This window comes from Octodon degus, unplaced genomic scaffold (assembly GCF_000260255.1).
Source record: "Octodon degus isolate 3935 unplaced genomic scaffold, OctDeg1.0 scaffold00182, whole genome shotgun sequence".
NCBI lineage: Eukaryota > Metazoa > Chordata > Mammalia > Rodentia > Octodontidae > Octodon > Octodon degus.
In genome coordinates this window covers 239,047-265,716 of record NW_004524758.1, presented here as the reverse complement: position 1 = coordinate 265,716, position 26,670 = coordinate 239,047, and the positions used below count along the sequence as shown (strand labels likewise).

General features: G+C 50.6%; 1 protein-coding gene across 3 annotated transcripts in view; it reads left to right on the top strand.

Moving 5' to 3' along the window:
* The window catches only part of Snx19 (sorting nexin 19), a 40,435-nt gene extending 29,648 nt beyond the window's left edge, over positions 1 to 10,787 (top strand). For 2 of the 3 annotated variants that reach the window (XM_023703842.1, XM_004643682.3), the window contains exons 9-11: positions 8,472 to 8,656; positions 9,439 to 9,526; positions 10,388 to 10,787. In XM_023703842.1, the coding sequence (XP_023559610.1) occupies positions 8,472 to 8,656; positions 9,439 to 9,526; positions 10,388 to 10,520 (406 nt within the window). In that variant the 3' untranslated portion in view covers positions 10,521 to 10,787. The remainder of the gene's footprint in view (positions 1 to 8,471; positions 8,657 to 9,438; positions 9,527 to 10,387) is intronic. The other variant, XM_023703843.1, reaches the window with a different exon arrangement.
* Positions 10,788 to 26,670: the final 15,883 nt, after the last annotated feature.

Genomic DNA, 26,670 nt, shown 5'->3' with positions numbered 1-26,670 from the left:
GTGGGAGCAGCCAGAGCCCAGGACTGTTAAGATCTGTGGTAGTGGATTAGGAAAGGGCAGAGGAAGCCCCGGGCTGGGCGGTGTGGAGCCTTCCGAGCGTACGTCTGATGAGATCGGGTGTGCCAGGGCGGCGTGGCCATAGACATGAGCAGTATATCTGAATCATGATTAAAAGTCCGTCGTGCCCATTGAGCCAAGAGAGTATGACTACCTTATTTGTATAAAAACAAGTGATGACACCTGGGCTGTTTCTCTGGTGTCACCAGAATTCCAGGACCAAGGATGCAGCCCTGGACAGACCAGCAGACGAGGCTCTGCCCCCATCCCAGCTTGCCAGATGAATGTTGCCAAAGGCGGGAAGGAATTTCGATCAGCACGTCTGTATGGGGAACGCAAGGGGCCAGTGTCCTCAGCCTTGGCTTTGGGGCACTGGTGCGAGCTCCGAAGCAGAGAGACAGAAGCCCAGAAGCATGTGGACTCGTGCGGCCTGTCCAGCCATGGTCTGGTTGATCATCCTCCCAGGGTTGTTCGGGAGAGGCCTTGTCTATAGCTTCCATAGTGAAGTGCTATTACCTAGAGAGTAGCTGACAGTTCATATCTGGTTGTCGCCCCGAAGCCTCGTGTGCTCAGAGGTGGGGCTTTGTTTGGGAGGTGACTGGATGATGGGGCCTGGTACTTATCCGTGTGTTAGTCCACCACCGTGTTTAGAGCTGAGACCCTGTCGGAGGAGGTCCCCCCCACCGCCCCCCTTTGGTTTCTTTCTGCTTCCTGTTATCCTGCCATGAGCTCTTTCGCCTGTGCCCTGCCCCCTGCCTTGGAGCCAACCACCTAACTATGGGCTGAGACTTCTGCCAACTCTGCCATGGTAGTAGTGCTTTCCTCCTTAGCATTGTACACGTTGGGGTCTCCGTGATGAGTGGGTAGCAGGCACTTGTTTATCAGGCCTGTTGTTCTGCAGTCAGAGATAACGGCAGGAGAGAATGGCTGGCTTGTGGTTTGCACAGGAGATGGGTGCAAACGGAGGCGTAGGTGTCGGCCTGGGTGAGCTGCAGATGCTGGCAGACGCAGGTGAAGAACCAGGCACTTTGCACAAAAGCAGTCTGAAAGTCCTTGTTGTCACTATTACGAGATTTCTAATGGAACACCTAAGGTCCAGATAATGTTTGCATCTTTTCTTGTGGCAGTCTTTGGGAAAAGCAGGAAAGTATGGAGTAGCTAACTGTGTAATTGCTACCAAGGAAAATTTTTTTAATCTTTTTGTGCCATGGCATACGGTAACTCACAGGGTGGGCTCCAAACTACAGGGAGAACACAGGTGAAGACAAGTAGAAGAATATGCTCTGCAGAAGACTCGTCTCTGCAGGGAAGAGAAGTTGACACAAACTTAGTAAAGTTACAACTAGAAGTTGTGGAAATCTGCTGACACTGAAAGGAACACAAGTGGATGAACAGTTCACAAGGGAACCTAATAGTAAGCTTAAAAATAATACTCCTTGAGGGCCGGTGAGATAGCTCAGCAGACTAAGCACCTGCTTAGGCAAGTGCAGGGACCAGGGTTCGATCCCCAGCACCACATGCTGCACCAGCCCCACCCCCGGGCACACTGAGCTGGCCACCGAGTCTGAGCGTGGTGGTGCACGCCTGTAATCATAGCAGGGAGGCTGAAAATAGGAGGATCACTACGAGCCCGAGCTGCCTAATAAGACCCTGTGCCTGCTTTGTATGCTGTGATAACAAGTGAACTTAACATTCTGGCGGAAGGTATTCTGGAAGTCTGGAACAGGACAGATGCATTCAGTGACTCCGTGTGACTGGGCTATTACGGGAGAGGCCAGAGGAGACAGCACAGGCGTTAAGTCAGGGCTCCTGTCCTCAGACTTTACCATCTCGTTCTCTTGGCATTTGCGAGAAGCTCAGCACTGGGTGTGTTTAATGAGTGAGTAAGCAAACAGATGCTTGTCCTGGAGAAAAACTGAGCAGCTTAACAGCTTGAAACCAAACTGCTAACTGAGTTCAGAGCCCAAGCGAACGTGTGCATCCTTAGCATTGCAGAGGGACTATGAGGAACAGTGTCCAGCCACTGAAATATAGGGAGAGCCAAAGCTGAGCATAAAACACCGAGGAGAAAGGCTTTCAGAAACAGCCAACCAATAAGAACACGCAGGCACGTTATTTGGGATAGCGTTAACTAGTATTAATTGGTTACATTGAGAAAGTGTTTATTCATGCGTTCAGTGACTTCTGTTGACTAGGCTCTTCTGTTTTCTTTATCAAGGATAATGGTCTAACAAGAACTGAGAAACACTGAAGTAGAACTAAAGGATAACAGAAAGTAAGGTTCCAGCGAGGGCCTCTAGGTTTCCTTCAAATGTGGGGGCGTGTGCTACTCCTGCTCCGAGGCCTCCCTAGTGGGTCAGGATGCTTTCATGTGGGATTCACGAGGCTGGAGAAGATGGCCTCTGAGGATCGACAGAGTTCTTGAAGTTCTTTCCTGGATTAAGAGTCCTTGACCTCTGAATTCATGGTAATTGTACATCTGTGGCTTACACTTTACTAAACAAAAAGAAGACCTTGCTAGATCTGAAAGTATACGTATGCAGATGCTGCAGTTGTGGCGTTTATAAAGTCTTCTTTTGGCTAACGTGTGTCAAGCCAAGGAACTGTGATTGAAAAGATACAAGCCGAAGTCAAGAAATTCTGCATGCCCTGAGCCACCTTCCGTTTCACAATAGTCGTGGGGAAGGAGCTGGAGTTTCTGGCCCTCAGAATCCACTTCCTCCTTGTTCCCCTGCACGGGGCGGGAAAGCACGGTAACCTAGATACACGGTCAGAGGGCGGCAGTGCTGGACTTTCTCAGACACAGTGCGCAACCAGGGATAGCCTGGGAACGGAGGCCCCGAGCGGAGCTCACAGGGAGAGCTGCCTGGAAACACAGGAGAGGCCATACAGGGAGACAGAGGCCTGGAAAGGGCTTCAGAGAGAGGAGAAGTGTCACTTCTGTCACAGGTGAAGTTGGCAGAAGCAGCTTGTTTAATGGGAGCTGCCTTGTGTCTACACCCCCAAGACCTTCTTGCTTTCCCACTCTGTAGATTGGTCTACTGGATGCACCAGCGTAGAGCAAGGGACAAGGAGCAGCACACAGAATATGGTGCTCGTGGCCAGGCCACTGTCAGTGGGAGCTAGGGCAGAGGGTGGAAGTGCAATTGTTTCCAGGAAGCTAGAAAGGGGACTTGTACTCTTTCCTCTCTTCTCTCAGAATTCCTAGTCATTTAGTTTATATGTGTTTTTCAAACTTTATAAAAAACGTTAATCCACAGTAAGAAAAAAATTTTACACTGCAGCCTATTGGAAGTGCAAGCGCACACACATACACGTACATCTAATGTATATGTATGTGTGACACAAAAATATCCCAAAACAGGTATTGTACTTTTATATTTTCTGTTCTTTCTTTCTATTTAGATGTCTTAAAGTAATGCCACAAACAGTGTAACAGATGATGTGGATTCTAGTGATACATAGCTCATGATTTGAAAAATTGTGATGTGACCATCCAGGTTTGAAATGGGTGTGAGGGCAGCCCAGCACACTAGATCAGGAAGGCCCTCGGTCAGAGGCAGTGGTTCTCGGCTGGAGCTGTTCGTCCTCCAGGATGTGTGGCCGTGCCTGCAGGTAGTGTTGACTCTCACCACCTCCGTCTGCTGGGGCTAAGGAAGAAGGAATGCTCTGACCATGTACCCCACACAGACAGCACCACGACGGAGTCCACGCTGCCACGGTTGCAGACCCTGCCTGGGAACACAGGAGGGCAGCACGATGAGTCGGCACCACCTGGGTAGTCTATTCAGGGTGACAGACACTGTCTCTAAACCTCGGAAGGGCCTGCTAAAGATCAGCTCTACCCTGACCATCTGTTTTCTTTGAGTGGTGTGCAGTGCCTTAGGATGGAGTATAAACATAATCCCCCAGGGGATGTCTCTGCTGTACAGCCCCGAGGACAAGTAGGCTGCAGGGAGTGTCGCCCTGAGAGACCTCACTGGGCATTTGTGCTGGAAGATTGTGATTGCTCTGCTGAGTCCTTTCTCTCTGAGGATTTCCCTCTCCTCCTCTTTGACCTCCCAAGAGCCCTGCTGATTCAGGACCCTTCCTCACTTAGGACCATAGCAGCTCTCACAGAGCAGAAGTAAAAGCAGTTTAGCTAAGTGGCTTACGTGGTCTCTGAAGTCTCTCCCCTTCCTCGGGAGATGTGATTTTTCTATTTTGATGGGAAATGACCTTCTGCTAACCTTGAAGTGCCATCTTAAGCCCTCGCATTAAACTGTGTCCTTTTTAGCCGCTGCTCCGTGCCTCCATCTGTAACTATTTCCGGCCAGCTCCCTTGATCGTGGAGCAGCGTGCGGCTCTGGGGCCATGGCAAGCGCCCCTTCCATCCCTCCCTTCTTCCGTGCCTGGCGTGCGAGCAGCCTCTGAACGTGTCGGTGTCAGTCCGTCATTTCTTCATGTTGTTGACTATTTCTGGGTCCCCTCAGGGGCTTGACAGCATAGAGTTCCTTTGGGCTTCTTCCTTTTAGCGGGGGTGGGCAAAGGTAGAATAATAGAAGCAAGGATCCCCAAAGCAGTATCTGAACTGAAATAGTAAGGGAAAATAAACGGGGCATTCGAGGCTATTCTCTGCTGCATTTATTTTAGCATATTTACCTCATGTGTTTTGTATTATATAGCATTTGTACTTAGTTTATTATAAGTATTTTATAGTAAATAGTAGTAGAATAGGTATGCGTGCCCTCCTTGACGCTTTCGCTCTTTCTTAGCCCAAGAGTAATGGGCACTCAGTACAGCTGATTGATGCTTAATGCCACAAACAGTAAAACACACGATGTGAGTGCTGGTGACGCACAGCTCGCAGTTTGAACAGTGCAGACACGGACGCCGCCCGCGCTCCTGGGATGCAGAAGCCCCATCTCTCGCCTTCAGAGAGCCGTGAGGACACACACGGCTTATGACCTTCTCCCTGGGGTGGAGAGGAGGGCGCTCACAGGGAGGGGCAGAGGCCAGTGTCTCCTCTGCTCCACGCACCTGGGCTCTTTGTCCTCCCTGTTCTCACAGTCTCTGAGTAAAGCGAGCAGGACCAAGTAAATGGCGGTAGTGGTGGGGGTAGAGCCTCACGTAGGAAGAAGCAGTCAGAGGCAGGGAAGATGGGGTGGGGAGGAGAGATGGGCTCCATGGGTGAAGGCATCCCCCCCGCCCCTTTCACTGCTGTCAGGAGCCGGTGGCCATTTGGTTCGCCTAGGAATCAAGCAGGACAGTTATACCAGACCCCCAAATCTAGCCATTAGCAGCCTAAAAGGCCTTGCAGGTGATGCGAAGCATGTCTTAGAGACTGACGCCAGCTCACAGACTGTAGTAAGTGCACTGCAGGGGTGGAGGCGGGGCAGGGGCCTCCTGCTCTGAGATTTGTCACTGCCCCTTCCAGACTCAAGTGCTTCTCATGCGTGATGAGCTCTCAGGAGTTCTGCTCACAGGCGAGCTGTGCCGCCCCGAGACTCCCGCCCAGGCTGCCTGGGGTCAGGAAGTGAGGCGGCTGAGCCCAGGTTTCTGGAGATTGACCGTCGTTTTCTGAGCGAGGGAGGAACCTGGGCAAGAGGAGAAATCCGCACAGGTTTAGGTCTCATGGGCGCAAACATGTAGGCTGGCGTGTTGGAAAATAACAAGGCTGACTCCGTAACTCTCAAAGGTGGAAGCCACCTTCGAACCTACTCCTCTTTGTAGGCCCAAAGCTTTTCTTTCTTTTGGTCTACGTGTGTCTTGTGTCATGTGTTCTATTCCTACATCTGCCAGCCAGGGCCTTCCGTGGACCAGCACCAGGCCTCAGGTTGATAGGCCTGCATGGTGTCTTTCTGCATTTGCAGTTGATGCCTTATTTACAGGTTTTGGTCCTGCCAGTCACTCTCCTCATGAGCTCCCCTAGGCTTATTCCGCCTGCTGAATCATTCTGACCAACAGGAGGCTAATCTGGATTTTACAGACTTTGATTCTTCCTTCCCTCTTAGAGTTCAGTCAGTCGAGGTCTTAGACACTTGCGTGCCTTCACACTTGGCCATGTATTAAAATTTCTTTGGCATTCATCATGTGTATGAGATGAAACTCACCTTGGAAGAGAGCAGAGGACATGCTGGCCATACTGCAGTTAAGGTCATGTCCCCATTGGATGAGTTGAATGGTCATGCCAAAGACATCAGCCTCTGTCCTGTGAGACACGGCCGGAAGACCACCGAGGTGCTTGGTTAGCTATGCTCTAATGATGAGTCTGGGAAGAACCGTATGCATGCTGATAGTTTGAGGAGGAGTTTGAGTCACAGGCATTCTTGACTCCAGAGGACAGAAATAGGGGCAGAGTAGCTTATTGTGTACACTGTCTGAGTGAGAAGATGGGCTAAACCTAATTGTGGTGTATGTGTCTAGGTCTAGGAGTCTTGGGGTCTTTGAAGATTTCAGTTAGAAGGCTTTACCTCTCCCCCCCATGTCTCTCAGATGAGCACCCGTGCACATTGTGCAGTCCACAGGACCACAGAAGCACACGCTCGAGGTCAACAAGGGGAGCCCGTGGGTTACTTGCTCCCCTGCAGAGAGCCTGACCCAGCTACCTCCCTTCGGTGACCCTCTTCTATAAACAGAAACAAGCATCTGTGCCCCTGGCTCCCTCTCCTCAGGTGGCTTAGGCTCGCTGAATGAAAAGCCCTGTGAACAGGAGATGCGGCCCTAATAATAACGGGCACGACCGTGAGCACTATTTTGGGCAAGAGCAGCTTTGTGCCGCGCTTGATCTCCGTCGAGGTCTGCCATTCTTGCCCTGCTATTACCTTTCAGAGACGCTATTCTTAGACTCATTTGTGAGCCCTGGGCTTGGGGGATTGTAGCCCCCAGGACTGGAATGCCCAGCTTGACTGGAATGCAGACTGTCTGGCATAGCTGCAGTTAAATAAAGTTTGCCTTGGCAGCCCCCTCTGCTCTTTGATGAGCGACGAGTAATTTGGGAGTAGGAGCAGTGGCATGAGTGGCCATGTGTTGTGGTCCTGAGCCATCTTCTGGATGCGAGTACATACAGTTGAGGGTCCATTCATGGCCAGTGTAGGCATGCCCGTGCAAATGCAGTTCATGGGAAAGAGACCACGACGGTCACCCCCCAGCTACCATGGCACTCTGGGAAACAGAGAGAACGAGTAATGCTGAAATGCCTTCCAGATTTTCTAGATCTGCCTGTCGGAGGTAACTGAGTAGTATTTGAAGGTAAAACACAAGGAAGTAGTTTTCATAATGAAAGCAGTTGCTAGCAGCCTGCAGACACTTCTTGAGCACTGACTGGTAAATTTTTAAGAGAATCGCGGCCCAGAGCTCTTGTGGCACTTACATACAGTTCAGTTGAAAGCTCTGTGCACATGAGAAAATAATTGATATTCCAGAGTGAAATACTAGCTTCCACCCTCGGACATCCAGGCAGATGGAGAGTACGTTTAGCTGGGCCAGTCTAGAAGGGTTTGTGGGAGAGGTGGAATTAAAGCAAGACCTCAGCTCCAGGAGAGAAGAGGCCCGCTGGCAAGGCAGGCCGCAGCCTGCAAGGGCTGTGAAGTCTGTGTGCAGCAGAGCAATGAGGGAGAGCGGTGAGGGCTTCTTCGTTAAAACGCCAGCCCTGGGTCGGGCTGTAGCTCAGTGGCACAGCACCTGCCTGGCAAGAGGGAGGTCCTGAGTTTGACTCCTAGTACAAAATAAAAACAGCAACCCTTACTCTGAAGGCTGGGGTGCAGGACACTGAGGCGGTTAAGATCTTCCCACTGGCAGAGCCAGAAAGACTCGGCCTCGCCCTTCCCTGCGGCTGAGGCTGCTCAGCCCCGTTTTGCAGAACCTGGCTGCCGTTCGTGGCTCGCTGTGGCCATTGAGCAAATGACAGTCCGCATACTAAGTGTCTTGCGTACGTGACACCTTCCCATTCTCCACTCCTGGCTGTTGCCTTGCCTCAGTTTCCGTTGTGCGTGTTAGTGCGCACTTTGCTTTGCCCTGTTCAGGTTGCTCGTGTGATTGTGCTTAGCACACGAGGGTAGGGCTGCTCTAAGAAAATATCATAAACTGGTGGCCAAGAAGTAGAAATGTGTTTCTCACAGTTCTGCAGACTTCCAAGTCCCGAGTACAAACTCTAGCAGACTGAGCGTCTGGCGAGCGCATTGCCTTGCTCATGAGTGCCACCTCTGTGTCCACACGTGGTGGCACGGGTGCGGGCCCTGCCCTGGGGCTCTGGCACGAGGGCACTCGCTTGCGTTCTCCGGGGCTCCGGCCCGCGGAAGTCCCCGCCTTGTGATGCCAGCACCTGGAGCGATCACACTCGGCCTGTGACCCTCGGGGAGACCTAGTCGTGGAGTCCGCTGCCTGCTGCACAGTCCTTCAGACCTCCCTGAGCTGTCCTTTCCCGTCTCCGCCAGGTGGCTAGAGGTGCAGGTGGCTAACCTGACGTGTCCACAGCAGTGGGTGCAGTACCTGCAGCTTCTTCAGGAGTCCATCTGGCCCGGTGGAGTCTTGCCTAAGCTTCCACGACCTGTAAGGACTCAGGAGCAGAAGCTGGCTACCGAGAAACAGGCTTTGCAGAGCCTTGTGGGAGTCCTGCCAGGTAAGCGGCCCAAGGAGACCACGTCTGCGGATAGCTCTGTCTTCCTGTACTGTTGTGCCACTGCTGTCTACATCCTTCCCATTTTTGAACGGGCCTAGAATATGGCTAGGCTAACACCCGGGCTAAAGAGAGACGGATGTGGCTGCCGTTCTGCTCAGGGATCGCAAGGGCGCGACATGTGTCGCCTGGCTACCCCCTACCCCAGCTCTAGGGCGAGTTCTGTAGCACCTGGTGTAGAACCACACGAGCAGGTCTCAAGAGGCAGTGCCGCAGGAGCGGGTCTCAGAGCCTTCTTACCAGCTGCAGGCTCTGAGTTATTGGACAGCTCGTGGTGTTTGGGGACCAGAGAAGGACGCGGTACATCCTGCACAAGCTCCGACTTGATCATTAGAGGCCCACCTGGAAACCATTTCTTCCTTTGTGTTGTTTTAGAGAGCGGGGAAGGCAGGGGTAGCCAGGGAGCAGTAGTAAACTCTGCGCTGAGCAGGAGTATTATCATTTACCCCGCTAGCCTATCTGCTGCAGCCTGAACTGTCACCTCAGAAGTAGTACCTGCACTTTTGTGGCAGCTTACAAAATTATTTCTTAGCGACCCATTCTTATTTAGGTGCGTAACTTAAGGAAATGTATTTCTGTATGGTGTGGATTTTAGATTGGTATGAGGTTGGAGATGTACCAGAAATGCCCAGCCTGTGTAAGATGGCTGAGACCCTGGGGGACAACCTCTTTCAGCTCTAAGGCTTCAGCAGTAATACAGGAATCTTCTGTTTTTCCCTCATCAGATTTCTTAGTAGAGATCCTAGGAGTGGACAAATGCCGGCTGAGCTGGGCGCTCGTCCTGGAGTCCCTACAGCAGCCCCTCATCAACAGGTAGGCCCATGTACCCTGCACTATGAGGAATGTGGGGTTTCTGCGTGAAGGACCGGGTGGTGGGCGTGGCTTGCCTTGGTTGGACCCTTGGCCACAGCAGCCGTGTTTGGATTCCACACGCTGTGTGAACTCCGCTGTTCAGCTTCAGAGCAGGTTGCTTCGGTAGTAAGCTCCCGCAGGGCCAGCCACCACACAGGCCTTCACGTGCGTTACTGAAAGTGTCTTTTGGACTTGTTCAGTGTGCTGAGTGGTTCTTTCTTTGCAACCCCAGCCAGCCTGTGTTCACCCTGCACCTGTGCCTGCCATGCAGCAATTCCTGAGCTCACAGCAAAGCTGTGACTAGTGCTGGGATCAGGGCTGTCTGCTTACCATGGAATGGACAAGATAGTAAGGTTGTCTCATAAAGGGAGCCGAAAAGATGGGTGAAGACTGCAGGAGTACTTGAGGAGAGCTAGCTAGGCTGCATCCCTTAGGCGGAGAGGCTTTTGGCAGGTCTCAGGAGCCCTGCAGCCCTCTCTCCAGCCCCAAAGCAGAGGTCTCTGACTGCCCTCCAGGCTTTGCCTCACTGAGAAGCCGCAGCGGTCAGTGACGGGCGTCACGAGGTGGCCCCTTGCCAACTCACAGGGTAGTCTGATGTGCTCACGTAGCTCTGTAAAAAGAGGTCAATTTGTGTAAAAGTCCAGTTTCAAGTGTCGTTCTTGCCATCAGTAGTTCTGCATCGATTTCATGGCAGTTTGTTCATCATACTGTTGCTGCTTAGGTTATAAGTACTGACTTGGGGAGAAGAGAAAGCACATGCCTGCGGGATCCTGTGCCGTGACTGAGCCAGGCCCCTCCACAGTACTCTTTTGTTTGTTTCAGACACTTAGTTTTCTGCCTTGGTGACATCATCCTGGAGTTCCTGGGTCTCCATGCCTCATCTGAAGATGCTGTGTCCACCACGACAGCCTCCAAGTCCCCAGGTAGCCCCAAGAGGACTGGTGTGGCCTCTTAGTGGAGTGATGCTCTGCTTTGCCCAGCAGGAATCCTGTGCCCTGGGGCCTGGGCTGTGGCTCCTTCGGAGGCTCAGTCCTCCTTCCGTTCTGCTCCAGTTGTCGCAGGGGACAAGCAGAACTATATATACATATATACAGCAGTTGCATGTGTGATGCCCATTTCCATAGCTTTTTGCAGGTTATTGCTACTAGATAAATCCTGTTTGCTTTGGAGGAGGAAGCTGTGAAATAAAGGAATGAGCCCCTTTCCTTCCCTTGTCTTCCTCTGACTATTTATCACAAGCCTAGCCCTGTGCACATATGTGCCTAAATCACCAATCTTCCAGCTCGGGATAGAACGGGAAAAAAACATCACCAAGTTTCCTTGGAAGAGAAAATAATCTTTGGAGCTGTCTGCTCCCACCTGAAAACTGAAAATTCATTCAGAGCCACTCCTGAAAGTGAGGCTCCAAATGCTAACTAGTTTTCCCACAATTCTACAAGATGGAAGAACACTTGCTCAAGGGCTGTCTCACTCCTGGGCTGTCTTCCAGCCAGGCAGCCATACGGAGGATGAAGGCAGCTGCCCTGGGAGGCCACCCTTCTGGCCAGCGGCTTCAGAGCCACTGCCCGAGCTCCTGGTACATCTGCCCTTCCCTGTGCACCCTATGCTGCAGGGCAGCAGCAGCACCACAGCCTGTAGGAGCTTCCCTCCCAGCCCCTCTCAGGAGCCCTGAGCTTGGTGATTTGTGACTTGCCCTCTGTCTTCAGCAAAATCAAATGGTGAGTTATTCAGCCTCAGTGTTTCTACAGAGAAAGGGAAGCTCTGGGCCCGTGGGTGAGAAGGCCCAGAGGACAGAAACCAGGGACGAAGGGGCCTCGTTTGCAAGTCTTTGGCAGGAAACTCGTCCTGAACAAATAATCTTAGCAGATGTTCAGAGAACAGCTTTCGCTTCCTGCTCCCTAAGGATCTGGTCTGAACCCAGCATGGAGCCAGAGGTGCTCTGCCAGGCTGCATCAAACCCTAGAAAGGTGGGACAGTCTGGGGGAATGACTGAGGGGAACAGAGGCAGACAGAGCTCCGAGGGAGATGCGGCCCACCAGCTGTCTGCAGTGACTGCAGGAGAGGTGCTTGGTGTCCCTGGGACATCACAGCTGCCCCTCAGCAGGGCTTGGGGCCCTGAAAGCCCCTCCCACACGTGGAGGTTCCTAGAGGTACTCCGACGAAAATCGGCTCAGGCATCAGGGACCAGCTCAGAGATCTTTCACACTCTCGAGTAGGTGATAGGCACACAGATAAAGTGTTCGTAGAAAAATGTTGTGAAATTCTGGTACTTTCCCTCCTAACCCTAAGTCACGTCCTCAAGTAACAGGGAGACTGAGTTGTGCTGTTGCTGAAAGCACGGGGATGAGGGAGATGGTGTCTCAGGGTCCTGCTGCCCTTGAAGTCTGATTGTGGTAGCGCTACAGAGGCTCTGAAGTTCTCAAAATGTCTCCACCCTAGGCTTCGGCAGGCAGGGTAGCTGAGCATTGCACCTTGGGCACACAGGGCTGTGCAGTCGCAGGGCTCCAGCCAGGCCGTTGTGCTCCGGGTAGGAGAGGGTGGGCAGCCTGGCTTCTGCTGCCCAGGGCCGCTGCGCATGCCCCTTGTGTAGCTAGCCACCTGTGTGGTTTGAATGTGCTAGGAGTTCTGGTTCAAATGTGGTGCAAATCCAGGAGGTCCGTAAACTGACACACCGCGAATTTCCTGTGGCAAAGAATACTAAGGAATCTCAACATTTCCAGCCCAAAGAACTTTCTCATATCTTCCGTTATATGAGAAGCGCCAGGGCTGGGGGTATAGCTCAGCAGCATGGCGCCTGTCTGGTAAGCGGGAGGTCCTGGGTTCAGTTTCCAGTACCCCCACTCCCGAAAAGGAAGCCCCACCTCTCCCCTACCTGTCCCAAAAGCTGTTCTCGGACCCTCCTCCCCAGGACGAAAAGCAGGGGTACCACAAGGACATCACCGGTGCTCGCCTGGGCGCGAAACTGACCTGCGTGTGTGGGTGGCAGGCCCCGACCAGGGAGAGCAGGGCTGAGAGCCGGCAAGGGCTGCCGTGACGCGGCTCCCAGCAGGGCGCGGAGCCTTAGCCCAGGGCGCTTTTGTTTTTGTGATAACATTTCAATTCACTTGTCAGAATTTTAATATTTGAAGTAAGATGAAAGCCTTTTCTTCTAAATCACACCTCTGTTAACAAGAAGGGAGAGATACTGTGTTGTTTGCGGTCAGACTGTAAACGTGATCCTTACCACTGCTTGCTTGAGCTCGAGAAAGCCACACTTCATCATCGCAGGTCACCCACATTTTTAATTTTGTATTTATAGGTGAGGCTTCACAAAATCTCAGAGAAGTGTACTCAAGCATCTGGACGGAGGAGCATGTAGATGCTTAGATTATGCTCATTGTAGCATGAATGCAAGCTACCCGGCTTCCCATTTTGAAATTTCCAAATCATTGGAAAGAAACACACAGCGTGAACTCCACCCCCTTAGCAAATGGCACGGTACGCTCTTGCTAACTGTAAACGGCGCAGCTGTGTGTCAGACGTCGAGAGCCCTTGTCTTGCATGGGTGGAGTGCGTGCCAGGCACAGCAGTTCCCTTCTCCACCTCCTCGCTTACTGGATGGTGGTGGCAGACTGAAGAACCACCGTTGTTTTCTGCTTCAGTGAATTTACATGACTACGTGTAAGCAACGTCCTGAAGAGTTCGTTGGTCGCTCCGCTTGCTGTGTTTTCCTCCAGGGCCATCGTACTGTGTGGGCGGGCCACAGCTGTCGCACCCACTCACCTGCTGACAGCCTTTGGCTTGTTCTCACATCTTGGTTGCTGTGACCTAGTCCCATTCTGTAGATGGGGAGTGAGGCCCAGAGAGGCTGCGGCGTAAGTCATTTCCATGGGAGTGGTAGAACCTGCGTGCAAATCTTGTCTTCCAAGAAGCCTATATTAGGCAAAATATGCCGAGGTTCTCACTCTTAAATAATTGTAGACTTTCTCTGTTAAAGAACCTGAGGTAATTATTTCAGGCTCTGTGACTACAGTCTCTGTCGACCCTACTCACCTCTTCCATTGTAGTGTGAAAACACCCATTTACGGGGCATGCATACATGTGACTCTCTTGGTAAAATTTGATTTAGATTAGGCCACTGACCAGACTACCAGTGAGTTGTAGGACACCAGTGAGTGAGTTAGACTTGTGCTTGCCAAGTTATAATGCACTTAGAGTCTTGTAAAAATGCAAGTGTGGATTCAGGAGTCTGGAACAAGGCCTAGTAAACGTTCAGGTGCCGTCCAAACATTCCTCAGTTGACACAGTCAGCCTGTGACTAGGTCACTAAATTAGGAATTGTATATACTATGTACATTCAATATTCAGAACAAAGAAATAGTCAAACAAAACTCCAGCTTGATGACTTTGCTTTTATTTGCATAACTTACATGCAGTACAGTAATGTATGACAGAACATAAAACTACAGTGTAACCATATAAAATTACAGTATTGCATAAATAAGAAATGCTGTACAAAAACCAGATTGACAGTTTTTAAATAAGATGTGTAGTACTGTACCAAAAATTTTAAAAGCTAGGCATAAGTTCAGGTGGTAGGTGATAGGTACTCAGCACAGCAGAGAACAGGCAGAAGGGAGAAGGGAAAGGGGCTTCATTTTCTTTAAGGACTCAGGAGAGAATGTGGGGAGGATAAGGAATTTTCTTGACTGAAACAAGGGGAGGCTGAGGCTTTTATGGCCTTTGCCAGGGGTGGGGTTTGGAGGAGCTGTTTAGATATACCTGAGGGGCTGATTCGGGGTCTTCCCTGAGGTGGCGGGAAGGGTGGAAGCAAACTATGTCCTGGGCTGAGTTGGAGAAGAAGCGGGAGGTGGTCTTGGGAAGAGGTAAGGGCATCAGCCGTTAGATGGCCACCATAATGATTTTAGCAATTCATACTAGGGCCAGAACCTGTCAGTGGGTGATAAATCCAAACAGCGAGTCTCAGTCCCAAATCCAAGTAGCTGTTAAACAGGCAGGTCATTAAACAAGGAATATACTATGAAAATGTGGGTGACATGGTTATGCCGTGCTGTGTTGGAGGAAGCAGCGGAAGTGCCTGCCTGCCAGTCCCTGTGGGCCAAGCCGCCATGCCGAACCTCAGTTCCAGCACCTGCTGTTTGCACTTCTTGTGGAGAAGGGTGTGTTTTCCCAGGATGGAGAGAGGTTGCGTAGTTCACAGTCCTGGATGGGAAAGGGATGGAACCAAGGAAGGAGTGGTAGTTGAGAGGAGGAAAGCGCGATGTCTGTGTGTAGGCCCAGCTGGGAAAGCTCGGCAAGGGCTTGGCTCGTTTGCTTTCCATCCGAAGTGCCAGGAATCACAAGGCGGTTGCCGCTCCCACTGCCTCTGTGGACAAGAGGATGGAACACAGAGCTGCCCGTCACCATCGCAGCCTCGTGGAGAGATGTGGCCACAGATGAGTGGGTCTGCACAGGCGAGAGACCTGAGGGAGCCGCCGCCCTGCCTGAGACTTCCGCATCCTGGCCCGCTGCTGATGGCAGACTGCCTGAGGTTTCTCGCCGCCTCCCCGTGACTTCTCACCGTTTCAGCTGCTCTGCTGGGAGCCAGCACAAGCAGGGAGCGGGGTCCAGGGGGCTGCCCCTTGGCCTTCCTGCTTGTTTGCTTCATGACATTGTCAAATTCCTCCACAGTCTGCTCTTGAGCCCGCACCTGCAGGCACCTTTGTGAGGTCACGGCAGTGAGTGGGATGTGGAAAGAAACCGAAAGAAGCAGCGTAAAGTACAAACAGAAAAAGCAGTTCCTCACGTGACATTATCTGCGCTTCCTAACCCAGTGAGATCCCTTGTCACCAGCAGAGTTTGGGAAGTGCAAGTTCATTGTAGTATTAAAGCATTAGGAGAGTTAAGAAGGAGTGTGTAGCTTGCAAGTATTCAACACGTGCCTTTTTGCTTCCCCTTGTATTCCCCGCCACAGCAGCGCCCAGTTCTTATAAGCAAGGGAGAGTTGGCTGGGGTTACTTCTAGAAACAAATTACTGATGGCCAAGTTATATAAGAACAAGTATGACCCACTTCAGATAAATAAAAAGGCTGTAACATGTCTGCAGAATCTGGGACTTAATCTACCCTAATTTGAATTCTAATTGAGTCTAGTTCTAGTTCTAAATTCTGTTCTGTTCTTTTGTTCTGTTCTGTACTGTGCTCCTGCTCCCGCTCCCGCTCCCGCTCCTGCTCCTGCTGATTGAGGTGGGTTTGATCAATGGTCCACCAAGGTCAGTAATGATAAACCTCTTAGAGATTTCCATGATAAACACCCTGCTCTGGCATAGGTGCCGCAGCTTTGCCACCACTAGCCTGGGTAATCAGCCCTTCCTGGCCCCCTTCTGAAGAATCATCTTGCTCCAGGAGCTATCAAAGGGAAGAGCCCTGAATGTGAGAATAAAAACTCGTGTGTTCAGAGAGAAAACATCATATATTAAGAGAGAAAAACCCTTTTAGAGTTCACATCCTTTACAAATACTGGTCCTGTGTATGGAGTCAAATTTCAATAATGATAGTAGGCCAGTTCCGTTCCAGCTTCATCTAATTGTGTTCGAAGTTTGCCTCCTTTCAGCAAGGAATACAGATGATCCAAGGCCAGTGAAGGCGTATTTCCTTACAGCCTCGGGAGTTCCAGGGAGAGTTTCATGGGCACGGCTGGCAGGAGGGCTTTTTAATGGGAACAGAACCTATCATGGAGGTGGGAGAGGCAGAAGGTTAATTGAGAAAGTTTTATGGAAGTCTAGGGATGTGCCTTCTGTCTCCAGTCCGCTTGCCTTTTCCTGCTTCTGGCCTTTGGCCTGTGGGCCTGTTCCACGGGTGGGCCGCCTGCCTTCCTCCCACTGAGCAGGCGGGCTACCCTTCCCTGGGCAGATCGCGCCTTCTACAGGAAGCACTGTGGTCACCTAGGCAAAGCTGTCCCCGCTCCCTCAGGTACTTACACTGACTGTCAGACCTCGTGTGTCTGCGTGAGCTTCTCCATGAGAGGTAAACTCTCTCAGGGCAAGACATCCTGCTTGTCTTTCCCATGTGCCCCTGCGCCTCCTCATCCTTTCTCTATGTACATGCCAAATCAATAACAAATAGAAAATGAATGCTAAATTTTACTCCATTAAAAACATTATGCTTATTAACTTTAAGGGGTAACATGAATAAATTTAATGAAAATATACTGGGGACAAGACAGACAGGCAAGAGAATATCAAATACCCATCTGTGGGACTATTCAACAGCAAATATCAAATGAAGAAGTTTGTTACTTTATTTCCTGTCAGAGTCCATATGTTGTGTGGTGTTTTTTTTTAAAGAGTACCATTTGCAGTCTGCATATGTGGGCCATAAGGTTCAAAAACTAAGTTTTTTCAATAAAATGGATCTTGAATTGAAAATAGTTTTTAAAATCAATCAGTCATAAAAGTAACCCAACATCCCCGCTGCTTCCACATGCCACCCACTGGAGCTACTTTTCATCTCATTGAAATCAAGAAAAAGATATTCTCAACTCTCCCTGCCACAGACACAAATCTTTAGGGACCCATTACCATAAAGAGGAAATAAAAGATAACTTTGCCTTTCATCCACTATCCGAATTCTCCGGAGTTACCCTGAAATTCCTGTGGACCCAGGCTTCTTTCACACCTTTCGCTACTTTACCTAAGCCGCGTCAAAGAGGGCCTGTCATTCTGGTCTTCTGAATACGGGCTGCTTGTCATGACATGCCAGTTGCTGCTGTGATGTCTCTCGGGTAGATGATTGTTCAAAAAGAAGGTGGTGAATGAAGGCAGAAGACAGGAAAAGGAATGTTGTGGGACTGTCCTGCTTCAAGGTTGTATATGGTTAGTTTTTTGGACTTACGTGTAAACATAAGAATTATATAATTCTTTATGCCTATTTTTAAAATATATTCTAATTTTTAAATGTTTTTTCATCATATTCTGTAGGGACTTAAAGTTCAACATATCAATACTTGATGAAAAACACCTGTTCCATGTTATTCCTAAGATGTTTGATATTCAGACAGATAGTGAGGTTAAGCTTAACAGCCTAGGTTGTATGGTAATAACAATAAGCTTGTCTTCTGAATGTTCAACAACCTAAGTTTGCAGACCAAAATTAGAGAAAAAGGAGGGCCGCAAGGAAAGCCAACATTTTAACCCTAGCCTTCCAAGGTCAATTAAGACTCAAGACATACGAGAACTTGTACTATAACGTCACATAACTCAGTAGTGTCCCAAATTTTCTGATCAAGGAGATTATGGGGCCAAAGAGGAAAGTGATCGATGATGTAGAGTGTGCGTAAGGAGAGTCACATGGAGAAAAAACATTCTCTCAGACTTTCACGGAGAGCACATTTGCCAAGCAACAGCCATGACTCATCCACATGGCTGACACTGACAAAGGATCTACAATCTGTGGTACAGGATCTCCGGATAAATCCTGAGGGGATTTCACTGACCATATCAGACCCAAAAGCTCCAATCTTTGTTGCATAGGTCTTGCTTTATCTTGGTTTTAACCATCCAGCAGAAAAGTATAAAAACGAAGTAGAAGTAAAGCCATGGTGTTATGTTGAGCTGTAGGGGACTCAGGTCAACAATTTCTGGCTTTGCCAATCAAGTGGAAGACCCAATACTATTATGGGCTACTGGACTCTTAGAATATTTTGCTGAATTAACACACCTATAATATTCAAATAATGGAACTAAACAAAAAAAGGGGATACAGAGGAATGTTCATTTTGTATCTGTGTATTCAAAATGGTTAGGCTAGATATATAGTTACATTCTCTTTGTGAATAGAGGGATTTGTTCTAATAGAGTTTGTAAATAGGATATCATGTCTGCATCTTGTACAGCGATTAACCACTAGGAAGAATGTACGCAATGTGTTAATTATTGAAACTGTCCTACCAATTTGGTTTGAAACTGTCTCATTGCTATTTGTTTCTCAATAAAATTATGGGGGGAAAAAAGCTGCCACAAGGAAACCTTCAAAGCTAAAGGGAAGAGCTTGAAGCAAAGCAGGTGGAGCCACTGCCTGCTCTAGAGGACGCCAGCTGGCTGCTCCTGCTCGCTGCTGCCCACACCCTGCAGTGGCCATAAGCATGAAAACAGGAATCCAGGACAGAAAGCCAGGGGCTGAAATCACTGACTGTGAACTGCAAAAGGAGATGAGAAGCGGAAGAGCAGGTGGAGGAAGTTCACCCAGAGCCACAAGCAGCAGTGCATTTCATGGAAAGGAGCAGTCTCCAGGCGACTCAGCCATGGCTCTGTTTACAGGAAAGATCAATCTGCAGAGGCATGAATTCTGCTCCTTGCACCAGTGCGCATGTGCGCAGTGTGTGAGGTGTGTGTCCACCTGGGGCAGGCTGCTCAACCTCCACTGTAAACCTCCTTGCAACTAACGCTTACTCCAGTGGAGAGCGCTGGCCAGATAACACCAGATCCGTCTCCAACAGCTTTGTACACCTTGCCTGAGGGTGAGGGAGGCTCCAAGATCTTTCCCTTCCAGTAGATCTGTTTGAATGAGGTAGAGAAATCTGTGCTTCTGAAGTTTGCAGCTGAGACTGTCCCCCTCTGTAGGTGTGTCCTCTGTACTGATGTGACCTCCTGAGGGGCATTTGGTATTCACAGAGCAAGAGCCAGTGTGGACAGCCCTGGGGAGGAGGCAGGCACAGGTCCTCAGGCGGTGCGTCTGTGCCCCAACCCCAGCCCCGCTGCGCGAGCTGCATCATAGCAACCCGGAAGGCTGAGGAAGCGCTTGCGTTCAGCAAGGCTTGAGGTTTGGGCAGGGAAGATGCCCGCTGTTGGGGTGAAGTGATCTGAGTTCGTCATAAGATGAAGGTTTCTATGGGGTTCTGCCAAGTGATAGAAGTCTTCCGGATCTACTTTGTTCATAGCAGGCAGCCTTCACAGATACCGCACCCAATTCTTCTCTTCCTTCATTTCTATAACCCTTTTATTAAATATGAAGTAAAAAATAAATACGAAGTAAACAGCAACATGAAAGTATTCTTTTAATAAACTTCGTATCTCTGTCATCTTGCCTTTTCCACAGCCCCCAAATGGTATTTTCTTTATCCGTAGTTTTTTTCTCAATGTATCAGCCTTCAGGGGTAACTTGGACAACCTCCTCGTGTTATTGTTTGGTAACTGTTAGGTTTATATCTAAATGTTCCCTGCAGCCTCATGCAGGACCTCAAGGAGGGTGATGGCCTTGCTGTCAGGCATAGGGCCTCGTGGAAGACATAGACGACGGCAGGCAGCCGTGACCCGAGAAGGTGGCATCTCTGTCCCTGGCCCCTCCCGTGCCCCTCTGCTTCCCGATCGCCACACTGGGAGCAGCTCCTCCGCAGGCCCTCTCCCGTGTCAGCCCGCTTTGGAGCCAGCTGACTCTGGGCTGAGACGGGAGCCAAGACCAGGCCTCCATGGTGAGTCGTGCTGCTGTCTGGGCGAGGGGAACGTAGCTGAATCAGTAGTCAAATGAATCGGCATGCCGACTTCAGTGTATACGCAAGCCTGAAGTGCATTTCTTGCGCTAAACTCCACTTGTGGCCTTCTGTGGGGGAAGGTTAACCCGTTATGCCCGTCCACAAATCCGAATCACTGCCAAGTCCCAAGTTACACATTTGGGTAACTGTTGTACATGCTGGGAGCTGCTTACACCACCGGAAGTTCAGCCCTGTGAGTATCTTCCAAGCTCAGATTCCAAGGATCAGAGTTTTGTGACTTAGTGAGCTTGCTGTGAAAAATCTGTTGTAAGAACATTTCACATATAGCCTCTAGAAACCCCAAGAAAGCTGCTTCGCCCCGAGTCACTTCTGGAGTTCAGCCTATGAGGGGCTTTGCTAAGAATGGACAAGCACTGCAGATTATTACTCAGATGGGGAAAATGACAAATGCTGTGTAAGAGTCAAGGGATTACTGTAATCCATCTCCTTAGAGTTCTGTATTAGTAATTTTGTTTTTGAGACATAGTCTCTCTGTGTAGTTCAGGTGAAGTTTGCACTCAGTGTGTAGCCTAGACTGGCTGCAGACTCGTGGCAGCCCTCCTGCATCAGCCTCCCCAGTACTGAGATTACAGGTGCGTGCTCCCTCACCTGCCTGTCTGCTTGTGTGCGCCTTCTGCCTGCCTGAACCAAAGTTCCCTTTGAAAAATTACTGATTTTTTGTTTGTTTTGTGGTACTAGAAATTGGATCTTCATTAGGAGCTACATCTCTGGGTTTTTTTGTTTGTTTTTTTGTCTTTATTTTTTTTTTAGACAGACTCTCACTAAGCTGCTAAGTTGCCCAGGCTGGGCTTGAACTTTTGATCCTCGTGCCTCAGCCAGAGTGTGAAAAGTGAAATTGAACTGGAAGCTTAGCTTACATTGCTTGACTTGTGCTCCACTTGCTTGGACCACACATAGCCGCCCCATCCGCTGGCAGGAGCGTCTGGGCAGCCACATTCCCTTCTCACCTACCCTCCGACCTGCCCCTGTAGCACGTGGCACTGAGTTGCTGTCCAAGCTGCCCTTAGGTGAGTGATCACAGTCCCTGAGGCAGAGGTCTTGTTCCCTGCAGTGTGCCCCAGGTGATCACTTGACTGTTCTGGTACGCGCTGCAAGGCCTGAGCGTCCCCTCCTTAGCACATGCTGGTCTCGGTGTTGGGGAGGACCTCCCTGCCACAGGAAAGCAGGGGCTCGGGTCTCCAACTACCTGTAGCACAAAGGCGGAGAAGAGCCATTTCAGAGACCAGCAGGCAAACACAGAAAACTTGTGTCAAGCTGTGGAAATGTCCCAGGTGCATGTTCTGCCTCCCAGTGCATCCCCAGGTACCCCATCTCCCTCCAAAGAGAAACAGTGGAATGAGCATGTGTTTGCCTGAGAGTAATGGGGCTCACTTTAGTTTCCAGTCAAGGCTTCTAGACCCAGGATCGATCTGACCTCCCTGAACTTCCACGTCAATGTAGAGGCTGATGGGAGCATAAAGAAGACCCTGCCCACATGACAACACTGCCGAGAGCAGGAGCCCCCGGGCCTAGGCCAGTTTCTGGAACACTGAAGATGCTCTCTGTTACGAAGATAAATGAAGGATGCTGGTCACCTGACTTTTGCTTGCATAGTAGAGATTTTTTTTTCACCTGTATCTGTTCTCAGTGTAGCAGACAGAAGGACTCAAAGGGAAGGAAGAAAGAAAAAAGGGAGGGCAGAGGGGGACTAAGGAGAGGGGAAAGAAGTAAAGTTTGGGCCACTCTTTTTCAATTTTTAAAATTATTTATTATTTATTTGTTACAGCTTCTCGATACACAGCTCAGACTCATAATGATCCTCCTGTCTCAGCCTCCCCAGCACCAGGATTGCAGGCATGTGCCAGCACACGCAGGACTCCAGGGCTGGCAGGGCTGTACCAAGGATGCAACTGAGGACTTTGTGCTTGCCCGGCAGGCACTTGGACTGCTGAGCTATCTCTCCAGCCCCTCTTTAAGGGAAATAATTTTGGCTTTTTCTGGACTCCGTGGATGAAAACTTCTCATCTTATATTTTACCTTCTTGCTCTGACCAAAGTAAGTTGATCTAGATGCCAAGTAGATCTGGAGAGTGGCGCTCAGCCTTTCCCGCAGTAAGCATTGCCTCTATTGCTACAGCCCATACACGCACGTAATGTGCGTGACGTTCCCTGGCTCCCACTCACCTCACTTACTCCTGTCTCCCTCCAGGTGCCCCAAACTGTCCCCAACTGCATCCTTTCTACTTTCATGCCATCTTTTTAAAATTATTTTTTCTAGATTCCGTGTATGAGAAAAAAGATGTAGTACTTGTCTTTCCGAGCTTAGCTTAGTTCCCTTAACATGACGAGCTCCAGTTCCATCTGTTTTTCTGCAAATTACATAATTTCATTCTTGTGTATGGCTGAATAATAATCATCTCATGGATGATAGAGATCTATGTCCTTACCACGTTTGCTTTATCTCTACATCCACTGACGGGCAGCAAGCTGGTTCAGACTCTACAGCTTGATGACTGAGAATAATGTGGTGACAGAGGGGTGTGCAGGTGTCTCTGGCTCACACAGACTCTGGTTCCTGGAAATCATACCCTGACATTTTCATGCAGTCCAAGGACCCCGTTCTCTCCCAAGTAACTCTTCCTGGGAGGTGGCGAAATCGATCATCTTTACTTTTCATCTTCAGCACATTCTCCGTCAGCCCTCCTTTTCTTACCATCATCCTTCTGAGAAATAGACTTCACCCATTCAGAGAGATTTCTAAGATACCAAGTGTTCCTGTCTGTTACCAAGTGGGGTCAGGGCATGTGGAGCCCACTGCATATGTCCCTTCATCTGCAGGAGGGGACGGTCTCCTGCACTTGGCCCTGGCCTAAACCCTGTCGTCGTGCACCCAGAAACACGGGCCCAAACCAGGACTTGCTCTCAGCGATGTCAGCGCAGGATCCAAACATGACCTTGTTCTGCAGTTACAAACAAGTGAAAGGTGCCTGCCAGGGTCACTTGGCTTCACAGCCCAGGACAGAAGGGGCTCTGCTCAAAGGGCAGCTCAAATCCAGGGATTCAAGTAACCCAAATGGTGGTGTTTTCTGATCAAATTCCTTTCCCGCTCGCTCGGGTTTGTGATTTTTGAGCCTGAGAATGTCTCTCCCGGCTCAGGTTTCTGTCTGTCACACTGGTCTCAGGCCTGGAATGCGAGCTCAGCCGTGGAGGTCTGATGTAACTATGTCACGGTCCCAAAATGGAGAGACATTATCTCATAGACGGTGGCAGCAGGCAGGCACCAGTGTGCTGCCGGGAGCGCGCCACGCCCACAGCGCTCGCTGGACAGCCGTTCCAGCGGCCAGGCTCCAACCCGGGCTCTAGTAAGTGGCATTGTGTGCATCTTCCCAGCCTGCAGGAGGGGCGTGCCCAGGTCTGGGAAGTCACACTGCTTGTCACAAGACAGGAGCACCTGAGGGCGGGGCACATGCAGGCTCGGCCCCCCACACGAAGAAAGATGTGCGTAGGCAAAACTAGGCTCCATCCTGCCTCGGGGGCACCTGGGGACAGGATTGCTTCAGCCTTGGGCAGGTGGGGCTCATGGCCTATGAGGCAACCGCCCCTTTCAGCTTGTGGACAGCAAGAGGTCCCTGGGGAGCTCATCAGCCTCTCCGAGAGTGACAGCACTGGAGTGCTGACGGTCCTGATTTGGCAAGGTCACTGGATTAAGACGTGCCACCTCTGATGCGGGCTTGGGGAGGCAGGGTACCCCTCCTCACTCAGCCTGCTCCCACCTCCCACTTCCCTTTGCTCAACGTGAACCTCTCGGATTGCAGCCAGCCTGCTTGCCAGCTCGTGCATGCCTGTGGCTGCCTTCCCCACGACTCATCCCTCCTCTACAGAAAAGGCTGTGTCCTCTGTTTTGCAGGGTCCTTTCCTGCCTAATCTCTCCCGGCATGGCCAGCTGCCCCTCAGTACCCCAGCCACTTTCTCCAGGGCTGTTTTGGAACTGTTGTCTGCATTGCCAGGGCTGGGACTTGAGCCAGGACCAGGTGCTCCTGCTGTTTGGCACGTGCCTCCTCCCACACTCACTGAGACACGGGTCCCCAGAGCCTGGCACTGGGCCATGCTCGCCTCCTGACTCTGAGGGACAGTCCTGCACCTGCAGTGGCTCCTTGGAGTCACACAGCAAGACCTCACCCTGGACAAGCCAGTTGCCCCCCTCTTCTAGGCTAATCACAGCTGGGCCCCAGGCCTTCGTACGCTCTCGTTCCTCCATCTGCACAACCTTGCTCAGGGTCCTTTGGCTCTCCCCATTCCACATCTCTGCCTCAGTGCCTCCTTCGCAGAGTCTGCTTACCTGGGCACTGCATCTAAAAAGTAGCATGCCTTCCCCATCTCTCCGATCCTGTTGATTAACAGCCACTGATGGTTTCCATGGCAGTATGCCGTATACCAGGCTGTGTAAGTTTTAGATTAAAGCAAAGCTTGTAGATAGTTACGAGTCACAACGTGATGCTTCGCTATACATATGCATTGTAGATGGGCTAAATTTAGCTATTCGACATAAGCAGTATCTCCCCATTTTTTGTGGATGGTGAAAATGCTATCTCATGCTGTGCGTGAGATCTTGTGATTTTGCTAACCCTTCGTGACTGAGCGTCTGTATCCTGTAGCCAGTGTCTGCGCAATGACCTCGCCCTCTGGCCCTGGCAGCCATGTCTACTCTGTTTCCATGAATTCTCCTTTTTTACATTCCACATATAAGCGAGACCACGGAGCACTCATCTCTCTGCACCTGGCTCATTTCATCTAGCATGATATTCTCCAGGTTATAGCGCAGATTTTACACTTTCGGTTGTGGGTGCTCCCTGCATGGTGGACGAAGGCCCACCAAGTCCAGGTGCTTGCGTTTATCCCCAGCTTGTCGTAGAGGCACAGTGAGGCCACCTGCTCTCCGTTGCTTCAGGGAGCCGATGCGCACTTCTGTGTGTGTGACAGGGGGCCGTGCAGTCAACCACGCCATAGTAAAAGGCTCCCTCTCCAAGGGCCAAGGCAGCATGTGAACTACAACAGGCCTGGAAAGGAGGGCAACTCCCTGATTGCGTGGAGTAGGAAACTGAGAGGTCAACAGCATGAAAGATGGAAACGCACACAGGGGAAGTGTCTGTCCTTGCCCTTCAGCAGGGAAGTCTCCTAGAGCTCAGCCCATGTAACAGTTCATCAGGCTAGATTCTCAGTTATTGCTTTTCTATCAGAATTATTTTTACTGTAATCAAAGGTCAAATAAGAGAACAAGACCTGTGATGTAACATTTGCTCCTTTGCATGTCTGACTGTTTTGAGAGGCATTTCTGAAAGAAAGCTGCACGGTTTGATCCAGTGTCCTGGTAGTAGCTTAGCTTTGCGTAAAACCATTAGGACATACTTCATCTTCTCCTGCCCTTTGTGTGTTAGGCAGGCCCCCTGCAGGACTGTACATTTGCACTAAAGGGGAAGATAACCAAATGCACAAGCTAAGCTGAGCTGCAGTGGGGCTCCAGGTCTCCCGGTCCCCAAGAAGACAGGACCCCATGTGGACACCACTGGGACTGTCTCAGCCACGCTGACAGCAGGTATCAGAAGGTGTTCCTGTGGTGGTGGTGGTGGTGGTGGTGGTGGTCTGTGGTTTAACTCTCCAGAGTGTTCCAGGAAGGTCCTCCGCAGTCCAAAGCCTTCTGCTCCACTGGGCCCCAAAGGCCAACTGCCTTGTGCTCGCCTAGGAAGATTGTGTTTGACAGCAGTGAAACCCAACAGCTCAACAGCACTCATTTCTTGGCAGGACAGATTGGTATGCGACTTGTCCCAAAACAAAATAAGCCTTTCAGGGAAGTTTATTTCAAGTTGAGCTCACGTTCCCAAGACGCTGAGATTCTTACATGGCTGCGAGGGAGCCGGGGCTGATCCCTGGCGAAGGCACCTACTGATTGCCAGTGACACAGTGGAGCCGAGGAAGGATTTGGGGCTGAGTGGGGACCTGGACTGGCTGGTTCAAACAGCAGGAACTTGCAGAGCAAAGGAATTTGTTCTGGGGAAAGGGTTTGGTAGGCCCCTGCCTGCTTTTCCAAAAGGCTGCATCCCTGGAGGTGGAGAGTGAGGTCCGGAGTGGCACCCCTGTCTTTCCTTCCACGTCTCTCCCTTGTCCATCTCTTTTCCATGGTCTTCCACAATGCCTTGCTGTCCACTGACCACCTTCTTCGTTCCTCTCTTTGTTACTCGGAGCCACCACGGAGTGTGACACGTGTGCCAGGCCACCCATTCCACCCATGCCTCTGACCCTCCTCTTCTAATTTGTTGTACGACTTGATTTTCAGGCGCTGTTCCCTTGCCCAGTCCTCAGTCCTCGGAGTGGGAGGTCCTCAGGAACAGCAGAGTTAGTTAGCTGTGACTAACTTGGCTGTGACTAAGGTGTAGCCAAGTCCTCGCTGCTCCCCATCATCCAAACGTCCACAAGAGGACGCCCAAGGTCGGCCGAGTCAGGCCACGCGCGGATGCTCTGACACCAGGAGGTGGCGCTGTTGCTTTAGCCATTGAGAAGGAGGTGGCCGTGAACACCCACGCCCGGAAGACTGGGTGTCTTAGG